The 13,331-nt window shown below is 43.5% G+C and overlaps 1 protein-coding gene across 1 annotated transcript in view; it reads left to right on the top strand.

Moving 5' to 3' along the window:
- Positions 1–13,331, top strand: part of LOC143774323 (complement C3-like) — an 88,372-nt gene that overhangs the window by 22,723 nt on the left and 52,318 nt on the right. The window contains exon 4 of the mRNA XM_077261787.1: positions 6,164–6,234. Within this exon, the coding sequence (XP_077117902.1) occupies positions 6,164–6,234 (71 nt within the window). The remainder of the gene's footprint in view (positions 1–6,163; positions 6,235–13,331) is intronic.

Raw genomic sequence — 13,331 nt, 5'->3', positions numbered from 1 at the left:
CCCCATATGTGAGGGTAAACCACTGTTTGGGCGCATGGCAGAGCTCGGAAGGAAAGGAGCGCCATTTGACTTTTCAATGCAAAATTGACTGGAATTGAGATGGGACACCATGTTGCGTTTGGAGAGCCCCTGATGTGCCTAAACACTGAAACCCCCTACAAGTGACACCATTTTGGAAAGTAGACCCCCTAAGGAACTCATCTAGATGTGTGGTGAGCACTTTGACCCACCAAGTGCTTCACAGAAGTTTATAATGCAGAGCCGTAAAAATAAAAAATCATATTTTTTCACAAAAATGATCTTTTTGCCCCCAATTTTTTATTTTCCCAAGGGTAAGAGAAGAAATTGGACCCCAAAAAATGTTGTGCAATTTGTCCTGAGTACGATGATACCCCATATGTGGGTGTAAACCATTGTTTGGGCGCATGGCAGAGCTTGGAAGGGAAGGAGCGCTATTTGACTTTTCAATGCAAAATTGACTGGAATTGAGATGGGACGCCATGTTGCGTTTGGAGAGCCCCTGATGTGCCTAAACATTGAAACTACCTACAAGTGACACCATTTTGGAAAGTAGACCCCCTAAGGAACTTATCTAGATGTGTGGTGAGCACTTTGACCCACCAAGTGCTTCACAGAAGTTTATAATGCAGAGCCGTAAAAATAAAAAATCATATTTTTTCACAAAAATGATCTTTTTGCCCCCAATTTTTTATTTTCCCAAGGGTAAGAGAAGAAATTGGACCCCAAAAAATGTTGTGCAATTTGTCCTGAGTACGATGATACCCCATATGTGGGTGTAAACCATTGTTTGGGCGCATGGCAGAGCTTGGAAGGGAAGGAGCGCCATTTGACTTTTCAATGCAAAATTGACTGGAATTGAGATGGGACGCCATGTTGCGTTTGGAGAGCCCCTGATGTGCCTAAACATTGAAACTCCCTACAAGTGACACCATTTTGGAAAGTAGACCCCCTTAGGAACTTATCTAGATGTGTGGTGAGCACTTTGACCCACCAAGTGCTTCACAGAAGTTTATAATGCAGAGCCGTAAAAATAAAAAATCATATTTTTTCACAAAAATGATCTTTTTGCCCCCAATTTTTTATTTTCCCAAGGGTAAGAGAAGAAATTGGACCCCAAAAAATGTTGTGCAATTTGTCCTGAGTACGATGATACCCCATATGTGGGTGTAAACCATTGTTTGGGCGCATGGCAGAGCTTGGAAGGGAAGGAGCGCCATTTGACTTTTCAATGCAAAATTGACTGGAATTGAGATGGGACGCCATGTTGCGTTTGGAGAGCCCCTGATGTGCCTAAACATTGAAACTCCCTACAAGTGACACCATTTTGGAAAGTAGACCCCCTAAGGAACTTATCTAGATGTGTTTTGAGAGCTTTGAACCCCCAAGTGTTTCACTACAGATTATAACGCAGAGCCGTGAAAATAATTTTTATTTTTTTTCTCAAAAATGATTTTTTAGCACCCAGCTTTGTATTTTTACAAGGGTAACAGAATAAATTGGACCCCAAAATTTGTTTTCCAATTTGTCCTGAGTACGCTGATACCCCATATATGGGGGGGAACCACTGTTTGGGCGCATGACAGAGCTCGGAAGGGAAGGAGCGCCATTTGGAATGCAGCCTTAAATGGATTGGTCTGCAGGCGTCACGTTGCATTTGCAGAGCCCCTGATGTACCCAAACAGTACAAACCCCCCACAAGTGACCCCATATTGGAAACTAGACCTCCCAAGGAACTTATCTAGATGTGTTGTGAGAACTTTGAACCCCCAAGTGCTTCACTACAGTTTATAACGCAGAGCCGTGAAAATAAAACATCTTTTTTTTCCCACAAAAATGATTTTTAGCCCCCCAAATTTTTATTTTCCTAAGGATAACAAGAGAACTTGGACCCCAGAAGTTGTTGTTCAATTTGTCCCGAGTACGCTGATAACACATATGTTGGGGTAAACCCCTTTTTGGGCGCACGGGAGAGCTCGGAAGGGAAGGAGCACTGTTTTACTTTTTCAACGCAGAATTGGCTGGAATTGAGATTGGACGCCATGTCGCGCTTGGAGAGCCCCTGATGTGCCTGGACAGTGGAAACTCCCCAATTCTACCTGAAACCCTAACCCAAACACACCTCTAACCCTAATCCCAATGGTAACCCTAACCACACCCCTAGCCCTGACACACCCATAATTCTAATCCCAACCCTAATCCAAACGTAAATGTAATCCAAACCCTAACCCTAACTTTAGCCCCAACCCTAACTTTAGCCCCAACCCTAACTTTACCTCCAACCCTAGCCCTAACCCTAACCCTACCCCTAACCCTAACCCTAAACGTGACTGAAATACGTGGCACTGAAATACGTGGCACTGAAATACGTGGCACTGAAATACGTGGCACTGAAATACGTGATACGTGGCACTTAAATACGTGGCACTGAAACACGTGGCACTGAAATACGTGATACGTGGCACTGAAATACGTGGCACTGAAATACGTGGCACTGAAATACGTGGCACTGAAATACGTGGCACTGAAATACGTGGCACTGAAATATGTGATACGTGGCACTGAAATACGTGGCACTGAAATACGTGGCACTGAAATACGTGGCACTGAAATACGTGGCACTAAAATACGTGGCACTGAAATACGTGGCACTGAAATATGTGATACGTGGCACTTAAATACATGGCACTGAAACACGTGGCACTGAAATACGTGATACGTGGCACTGAAATACGTGGCACTGAAATACGTGGCACTGAAATACGTGGCACTGAAATACGTGGTACTAAAATATGTGGCACTGAAATACGTGATACGTGGCACTGAAATACGTGATACGTGGCACTGAAATACGTGATACGTGGCACTGAAATACGTGGCACTGAAACACGTGGCACTGAAACACGTGGCACTGAAATACGTGGCACTGAAATACGTGGCACTGAAATACGTGGCACTGAAATACGTGGCACTATGACTGTCAGAAAATGTTCATTAAACGGTTAGGGGTGAGGTTAGGGGTAGAGTTAGGGTTAGGGTTTGGATCCCTTTATCACCTTGATGGTGGTGGGTGGCTTTTCAGTGTGTTTTCTGTTTTTTTTCGATAAAAATGCATGCGTTTTTAACGCAAACAAACGCATGTGCTTAAAAACGCAAGAAAATACTGCAGGTTGTATTTCTGAAAATGAACGCATGCAGAAAAAAAAACCGCATGCGTTTTCAATGTTAAATATAGGGGAAAAACGCATGCGTTTTTTTGTGCAAAAAACGCTGCAGACAAAACCGCAAGTGTGAAACCAGCGACGCTTTTTATAGCAAAAAAGTTTTTGCATCTCCACATTTTGAGACCTATGATTTTTCCACATTTTGCTCCACAGAGTCATGTAAGGTCTTGTTTTTTGCGGGACGAGTTGCCGTTTTTATTGGTAACATTTTCGGACACGTGACCGTTTTTGATCGCTTTTTATTCCGATTTATGTGAGGCAGAATGACAAAAAACCAGCTATTCATGAATTTCTTTTGGGAGAGGCGTTTATACCGTTCCGCGTTTGGTAAAATTGATAGAGCATTTTTATTCGTCGGGTCAGTACGATTACAGCGATACCTCATTTATATCATTTTTTTATGTTTTGGCGCTTTTATACGATAAAAACTAAAATATAGAAAAAATAATTATTTTGGTATCGCTTTATTCTCAGGACTATAACTTTTTTATTTTTTTGCTGATGATGCTGTATGGCGGCTTGTTTTTTGCGGGACAAGATGACGTTTTCAGCGGTACCATGGATATTTATATCAGTCTTTTTGGTCGCGTGTTATTCCACTTTTTGTTCGGCGGTATGGTAATAAAGCGTTGTTTTTTGCCTCGTTTTTTTTTTTTTTTTCTTACGGTGTTTACTGAAGGGGTTAACTAGTGGGGCAGTTTTATAGGTTGGGTCGTTACGGACGCGGCGATACTAAATATGTGTACTTTTATTGTTTTGTTTTTTTTATTTAGATAAAGAAATGTATTTATGGGAATAATATATATTTTTTTTATTATTTATTTAGGAATTTTTTTTTATTTTTTTTTACACATGTGGAAAAAATTTTTTTTTACTTTTTTACTTTGTCCCAGGGGGGGACATCACAGATCATTGATCTGGCAGTGTGCACAGCACTCTGCCAGATCGACGATCTCACTTACATCGGTGCAGGCTTACCAGCGTCTGCTCTGAGCAGACACTCGGTAAGCCACCTCCTTCCCTGCAGGACCCGGATGCCGCGGCCATCTTGGATCCGGGACCTGCAGCCAGGAAGGAGGTAGGAGACCCTCGCAGCAACGCGATCACATCGCGTTGCTCCGGGGGTCTCAGGGAAGCCCGCAGGGAGCCCCCTCCCTGCGCGATGCTTCCCTATACCGCCGGTACACTGCGATCATGTTTGATCGCGGTGTGCCGGGGGTTAATGTGCCGGGGGCGGTCCATGACCGCTCCTGGCACATAGTGCCGGATGTCAGCTGCGATATGCAGCTGACACCCGGCCGCGATCGGCTGCGCTCCCCCCCGTGAGCGCCGCTGATCGGTGATGACGTACTATCCCGTCGGCGGTCATACGGGCCCACCCCACCTCGACGGGATAGTACGTCTGATGTCAGGAAGGGGTTAATTTCCCACGGAGGTCTGGAGTTGGAATGATGCTCAAAATCAAAGTGGAAATTTAAATTACAGGCTGATCCAACTTCAGTGAAAATGCCTCAATACAAGGAAATGATGCTCAGTAGTGTAGGTGGCCTCCATGTGCCTGTATGACCTCCATACAATGTCTGGGCATGCTCCTGATGGGGCGGCGGATGGCCTCCTGAGGGATCTCCTCCCAGACCTGGATTAAAGCATCAGCCAACTCCTGGACAGTCTGTGATGCAACGTGACGTTGGTGGATGGTGCGATACATGATGTCCCAGATGTGTTCAATCGGATTCAGGTCTGGGCAACGGATGGGCCAGTCCATGGCTTCAATGCCTTCATCTTGCAGGAACTGCTGACACACTCCAGCCACATGAGGTCTGTCATTGTCCTACATTAGGAGGAACCCAGGGCCAACCGCACCAGCATATGATCTCACAAGGGGTCTGAGGATCTCATCTCGGCACCTAATGGCAGTCAGGCTACCTCTGGCGAGCACATGCAAGGCTGTGCGGCCCTCCAAAGAAATGCCACCCCACACCATTACTGACCTACTGCCAAACTGGTCATGCTGAAGGATGTTGCAGGCAGCAGATCGCTCTCCACGGTGTCTCCAGACTCTGTCACGTCTGTCACATGTGCTCAGTGTGAACCTGCTTTCATCTGTGAAGAGCACAGGGCGCCGGTGGCAAATTTGCTAATCCTGGTGTTCATTGGCAAATGCCAATTGTCCTGCATGGTGTTGGGCTGTGAGCACAACCCCCATCTGTGGATGTCGGGCACTCAGACCATCCTCATGCAGTCGGTTTCTAACCGTTTGTGCAGACACATGCACATTTGTGGCCTGCTGGAGGTAATTTTGCAGGGCTCTGGCAGTGCTCCTCCTGTTTCTCCTTGCACAAAGGCTGAGGTAGCGGTCCTGCTGCTGGGTTGTTGCTCTCCTACGGCCCCCTCCACATCTCCTGGGGTACTGCCCTGTCTCCTAGTAGCACCTCCAGCCTCTGGACACTAAGCTGACACACAGCAAACCTTCTTGCCACAGCTCGCATTGATGTGCCATCCTGGATGAGCTGCACTACCTGAGCCACTTGTGTGGGTTGTAGAGTCCGTCTCATGCTACCACCAGTGTGAAAGCACAACCAACATTCAAAAGTGACCAAAACATCAGCTAGAAAGCATTGGTACTGAGATGTGGTCTGTGGTCCCCACCTGCAGAACCACTGCGTTATTGAGGGTGTCTTGATAATTGCCAATAATTTCCATCTGTTGTCTATTCCATTTGCACAACAGCATGTGAAATTGATTGTCAAACAGTGTTGCTTCCTAAGTGGACAGTTTCATTTCACAGAAGTCTGATTTACTGGGAGTTATATTCTGTTGTATAAGTGTTCCCTTTATTTTTTGAGCAGTGTATAGTATATTGTGTTGTTTCTCCTTCTCCTCTTCACACTGACGTCCTCGTCTTCTCTTGTCTCCTTTAGTTTTGTTTCGCCTCTTCGTCACTGGCCTCTCTCTGGAGCCCGACACTCGTACGGTGGATGTGGAGTTCACGGTGAGATTGACAAATCCTCTCTTTATTTAAACATTCCCTACTGAGAGTATCTGACTCCGCCGCCACCCACAATGGTCCTAATGTCCCAGGTTTATCAAGAATGGAGTTTCATACATCAGCCCCCAAAAAAGTGAGGTGAAGTGAATTGTGCCAAATGTGTGATTGCCTGAAAAGCCAGGAGGCGAAACCTTCCCCAGATGAGGGAGTGTACACTTGCACCAAAATCCTCTTTTTTATGAGTTTTGATGATTTTCGAGTCATTTGGGAGATGTTTTGAGCACTTTTATAAATCCTTCTGTTTTAATATTTATCACAGTTGTAAAGTCTCAACTGAGCGTAGCAAATCTAATTCCTATCCTTATAGTTTGTTTCAATGTATCAGTGCAGGTGAAGTGCATGGGCCCCGGACTGGAGCTCACAGAGCATTGTCTAGGCCGTAGTCTGGGCTTCCAGTGCGGATCCTCTGGGATGTGATCTCAGGGTCCTGATAGGATGCTACGGCTAGAGAATCCCACCACTTCCATGTTGGTACTCCTATGACTAGGACTATATACTAAAAGTTCATGTCTCCTGGGGGGAGGGAGCTAAAAAAAAAGAAAGCTATAAAAAAACATAAAAAATAGTTACCACCTTCTTTTTTACCTGTTAAAAATAAAAATACAAGAAAAATAAAATAAAAGCAAAATAAAATTGAAAACATCAAAATTGCTTTTTTTGGGGGTCATCATCACACCACCCACAAAAAATACAACAAAAATTTACTAAAACATTGTATTTACCCCCAAATTATACTATTAAAAACTACATTGTGCCTCATAAATAGTAAAGTTCTCACCCCGATCCATCGATGGAGAAATTAAAAAACGATACAGGTGTCAGAAAATGGCGACACAGATTACATTTTTGTTCTGTAATATTTTTAAGCCACTAAAAAAAAAATTACAAATATCGCCGTAATCGTGCCAAACCACGTCTCCTTTTTCCCCCGTGTTCAGTACAGTACATTGATAAATGAACAGTAACATTCAAAACTGCAACTCATCCCGCAAAATGAGTCCTCGTATGCCTATATCAACAGGAAAAAAAAATTTAAAAAAAATTATCTCATAACTCATGAAAGAAGCGAAGGAAAAAATCTAAACGCAAAAACTGAAAGTGGGATGTTCCTTAAGGGGAAAGGAAATACAAAGTATTTTCGAAAGTTGCGGAACTTTTACATCCACTACGAGGGGTATATCCTCCAGGACGCCTCCCTCACATTTCTATTCATGGCTTGGAACCGGTCAGCACTTTCTTGGAATCCGACTCCTTCTCCATTGTCTCGCGGCTCTTTTTGGTCTGTGAATGTAGGTGGGTGACGAAACCGAATGTTGCACCAAACAGTTAGACCATTGTGACCAGCGCACAAGCGGTTAATCCTGAGAACTATTATAGAGGCGGACAGTCCCTAGCTGCAATATTCGTAATTTTGGGCCACCACTGCATTAGAAAGCAGTCTGTATGCCTCTAGGATTACAGTTTAAGGGGTTTTCTTGAAGGAGTTCTCAGGAGGACCGGATGCGTAAAATAACAAACTCACCCATATTCACCTAACGGCACCAACTCACCGGACCGCTGTGGTCTGTGATGGGTTGTAACTTTAAACAGCGCGTCATTTTAAAACATCCAATGACATGCAACTCAGAGTTACCTAAGCGCTGCAGCCAGTCACAGGCTGCAGCGGTTCAGGGGAGGCTGGAATGGTGGAGTGGTGGCTATTGCACCACTTCCTGTCCTTGTGTAACCTATTCTGGATCCAGGTGAGTGCCGGTAGGTGGATATGACTGAGTTTGTTATTTTTTTTTTATAACATTTTTTAAAACCATACGTTAAACATCAAAAAGAAAAAAAATCTAAACACCATGTGCCTGGTATAATCTTTATGATCCTGACTTGAACATTTTTTTACCATAACAAAAGCCTTAAAAAAAACAACTGATAAATTGCGTTTTGTTATGTTTATGTTTTTTTTCACCATTTCACCACACTTGAAATTTTTTTTCCAATCTTTCAGTACATTATATGATAAAGTAAAAATACAACTCGTCCCTGCAAAAACAAAACAGGCCCTCTTAACACCGTGTACACTGTGTTCCAAATTATTATGCAAATAATATTTCCTCATATTTTCTCTAAATTACCTATCTGAATTGCAGTCATTGTTATTTTCCAGTCATCTACTATTCTAGTATAATTGCAATGTTTTGGAACAAACTGCCTATGAAAACAGTATCTTTTAAAAAAAAATAAACACTCAAGATGCATGTTCCAAATTATTATGCACAGCAGAGTGTTCAACCTTTTTTTTTTATTTTGAACAAAAAAATGTTCAGTTGTGAAGTTATAAGCATTATCAGCTTATTATAAAATGAAATCAAACAGTTTTCAAGTGAAAACTTTATTCTAGGTGATCTTACATTTGCACATAGGACCCCTTGTTAGAAAGAAGCTTCTGAACTCTCTCATCCATTGAATTTGTCAGTTTTTGCATGGTTTGTGCTTCATTTGTTTTGCATGTGGACAGAATACCCTCCCAGAGCTGTTGCTTAGATGTGAGCTGCCTCCCGCCATCATAGACACTCCTTTTGATGATGCTCCAGAGGTTCTCAATGGGGTTGAGGTCAGGGGAAGATGGTGGCCACACCATACGTTTGTCCTCTTTTATGCCCATAGCAGCCAGAGATGCAGATGTGTTTTTTGCAGCATGAGACGGTGCATTATCATGCATGAAAATGATCTTGCTGCGGAAAGCACGGTTCATCCTCTTGAACCATGGCAGAAGTGTTGTTTTAGAAACTCCACATTGATTATGGAGTTCATCTTTACCCCTTCAGGGATCATAAAGGGGCCGACAATCTCTCTCCCCATGATTCCAGCCCAAAACATTACTCCACCTCCTCCTTGTTGGCGCCTTAGCCGTGTTTTCATGGGGTGTCCATCAACCAGCCATCCTCCACTCCATCCATCTGGACCACCGAGCATTGCACGGCACTCATGGGTGAACAAAACAGTTTGGAAGTCAGTCTTCATGTATCGTTTGGCCCACTGGAGCCGTTTCTGCTTGTGTGCAGTGGATAGAGGTGGTCGACAGGATGGCTTACGCACAGCTGTAAACCTCTGAAGGACCCTGCATCTTGTTGTTCTGGGGACGTTGGAGGCACCAGCAGCTTCAAAAACTTGTCTGCTGCTATGACAAGGCATTTTTGCAGCTGCTCTTTTAACCTTAAGCAATTGCCTATTGGAAAGAGTCCTCAATTTTTCCTTATCAGCACGCACACGTGTGTGCCGGGAATCAGCTACATACTTCTTGATTGTGCGATGATCATGATGAAGTGTCTTGGCAATGTTGATTGTAGTCATGCCTTGACCTAAATAATCCACAATTTGTTGCTTCTCAGCAGCCGACACATCCTTTTTCTTTCCCATTTTGGCAAAAAATGTAGGCTGCTTAATAATGTGGAACAGCCTTCTTAAGTAGTCTTGCCTTTATTTGGACACACCGGCCAAACTAATGTGCACAGGTATCTGCAATTGCTTTCAGTGATATAAAGAGCCCTGACACACATCACCATCAATGAGTTTAAATGACAAACAAAAAAATTCTAACCTTATCACTCCTAAACTCTTTGTGCAGAATAATATGGAACACAGTGTAGATGGAAAAATGAAAAAAAAAGTTATGAATTTTGAAAAAAAAAAAAAGGAAAGCGCATCACGATTTTAGTATTTTAAAATAAAACTACGGTTATAGTTGCATTTTTATACCGATTTAATAGGTACCTGTAGGGAAGAAATCCGCATTCTGGTTCTTGTTCAATTCATGGTAGATGTTTTGGAGCAATATCATCTTCGTGCAGCAGGGCTGGGCTTTTGGGCTGACCTTGCCAAGGCTGGCGGCGCTTGCACACATTCATCCCGCAGTGGTCTTCAGCAAAACAGCTCTGGTGGTGGCGCATGCGCAGATTGACATCCGAATGTCTCCAGAAAATTGCGCGAATTCAAAACCTTGGCTCAATGACGTGTCGCGGTCTCAACTTGCTGAAAACATTTAGATGTCAGTCTGCGCATGCACCACCACTGACACAATTTTGCTGAAGACATTTGGATGTCAATCTGAGCATGCTCCACCACTGTCCAGCACCATTTTGCTGAAGACATTCTGATGTCAATCTGCGCATACGCCACCCCCGACACTATTTTGCAGAAGACCACTGGGAGACGAATGTGAGCAAGTGCCGCCAGCGGCAAAGGTGGTGCTTGCGTGAAATTTAAAAAAAGAAGGCTCGTACAATTGCACAGGGGACATTGCAGAGCTGAAAACTCTACCCACCGTCTCGCCCCAAGGTCCCGCCCCAATGCACTGCCCCAATGCACTAAGTGGATATTGCACCTAAACTTCTAACATGAATTAACTAAGAACCAGGATGTGGATTTATTCCCTACAGGTATCTATTAAATCAGTGTAAAAGCGCCATTATGGCCATACCTTTATTTTAACATACTAAACCATGATGACAGGTTCCCGTTAAAGAGTTAATGTAATGTACAATCTCTTCAAGGATTGGAGTGGAGCATCCACCATTTGTTATATTTATTCCAGTACTTATGGTCATTTCTGCCAGAACGAAAGAAAAAAGAAAAATCAGAAAACCACAAAGTGCAGTGCCCTCAGGTACAAGCAAACATGGACTTATGGGAAGTAACGGAGGACGTAGCGTTCATCAGGAGTAAACATTATGAGGAAAGATCTCATTATTTTGATTTCTGCTGACCTTGGCTATTACCGATAGGATCTACAATCAGAGATTACCTTGTGTCAACATTAGATAAGAACTGGATGGACCGCGCCTTTTACAGTAAAACAAAACTAAATTTTTGAAGTTAGCCAGAGACATTTTATGGAATGTTGCCCTTAGATGTACAAGAATAGTCCTACCGCACTACATACCACACAGATATTTCTGTCAAACTGGATTCACATCGATAAATCAAGACCATGCAGATGCTATGGAAATTGGCATAGGGTTGTTTCATCCCTGTTGCTCTAAGGAGGAAGAGTACAGGGCACCCATCGTTCGAGGAACTGCTTTTGCCAACGAGAAGATGGAAAATTGACCAAAGCATCATAGATAGAGCTTGGTAAGGGTAATTATCTTGCCCTTGATCTTAAATGGCCTCACTTGATGTCATGATTAGGTGCCTATTTCAGAGTTTGCAATACCCTTCAAATGAAGATTTCCCAGAATACTCAGAAACAGAATTGTGGGTGAATTCGGCCAAAGGAAGCAGATCTGGCCAGTTATCTTGGTAGGGGTTGTGCAATAGTCGTAAATATTGCTCCATGGACTGATTAATTCTTTCAGTCTACCCATTACTTTGATAGGTGATAGGCTGAGGAGAGGTACAGGGAAATTTTAAAGTTCTTGCAGAGCGCCCTCCAGAACGTGGAAACAAGTTGCAAACCAATGGTCAGAGATTATATGAGCTGGAAGGCCATGGAACCGGAGGAAAAATTCTTTAAAAGACACTTGAGCCAACTGTGGAGCTGATGGAAGACCTGGTTGGAGAACAAAGCAAGATGTTTTAGAGAATCTGTCAACTACGACCAAAATAGTGAATTACTGCACTTCAAGAAGATCAGTAGCAAAATTCATAGAGATATCAGCCCAAAGCTCTTGTGGAATTGGAAGATACTGAACATTGCACACACTGAGGGCAGAACGCTGCTAACTCCTTGATGTTTTGTCTCCATTTAGGCATCCAGAAGAAAGAGAGAAATTCAGCAGTACGTTTAACTCCTGGGTGACCTGAGAGGAGAGATGAATGAGCCCAGAATAAGACCTTCCAGTGGAGTGTCTTTGAAACCAGAGACAATCCCATAGGTGGTGCATTGGAGGAGGAGGAAGAAATTTCAGCAACTATACATTCAGGTTCAATTACATGTGAGGGCCAATCATCAGCAGCATCAGAGTGATCAAAGGATCTGGATAGGGTGTCAGCCCAGATGTTTTTTTTTAACAGGGCGGTAAGTGAGGATGATATCAAATCACGAGAAAAAGAGGGACAATCGAGCTTGGCCGGGATTCAGCCTATGAGCAGACTGAAGATACTCCAGGTTTTTGTGGTCAGTATAGATGGTCACCAGGATAGATAGCTCCTCCAAGTAGATGTTTCCATTTAGCAAAGCCAAATTTTAGGCTAAGAGATCACGGCCACCAATGATTTTGCTCCTCTGAAGAAAATTTCCTAGAGAAGAATCTAGGGGATATAGGGATGATTACTTGCGTTATAAGAATATTGCAAGAGAGCTTCTTTTGCACCAATATCTGAGGCATCCACTTCAAGTAAGAATGGTCTGTGTATAAAAAGTAGAAAAACAAGACTTGAGTTCTTGAAAGGCATGAACAGTAGATTCTGACCAACTCCAGTAATAAGAACCGTTCTGAGTTAAAGCCGTCAGAGGGTCAACCACTTGAGCGTATTTTTTTAAAAACTGGGGGTAATAATTAGCAAAGCTGATGAATCATTGGAGAGCCTTGAGTCCAACTGTAGCCAATCTAGTATGACCGAAACATTCTCTGGATCCATACAAAGGCCACCTGCAGAGATGATGTAGCCCTGGAATGGCAATTCTTGTCACTCACATAAGCATTTCTCCAGCTTGTCATCGAGGTGGTTTTGTCGCAGTCTTATTCAAACGGAGAGGACATGAAGGCGATGAGAGTCCAAGTCCCGGGAGAAGATTAGGATGTTGTCCAGATAGACTAAAGGTACCTTCACACTAAACGAGATTGCTAGCGATCTGTGACGTTGCAGCGTCCTGGCTAGCGATATCGTTGAGTTTGACAGGCAGCAGCGATCAGGATCCTGCTGTGCCATCGTTGGTCGGAGCTAGGAGGCCAGCACCTTATTTCGTTGCTGGATCTCCCGTAGACATCGCTGAATCGGTGTGTGTGACACCAATCCAGCGATGTCTTCACTGGTAACCAGGGTAAACATCTGGTTACTAAGCGCAGGGCCGCGCTTAGTAACCCAATGTTTACCCTGGTTACCAGCGT

The sequence above is a fragment of the Ranitomeya variabilis genome, chromosome 5, assembly GCF_051348905.1.
Source record: "Ranitomeya variabilis isolate aRanVar5 chromosome 5, aRanVar5.hap1, whole genome shotgun sequence".
NCBI classification, from domain to species: Eukaryota; Metazoa; Chordata; class Amphibia; order Anura; family Dendrobatidae; genus Ranitomeya; species Ranitomeya variabilis.
Note: the sequence above shows the minus strand (reverse complement) of the source record. Positions and strands in the feature narration are given on the sequence as shown.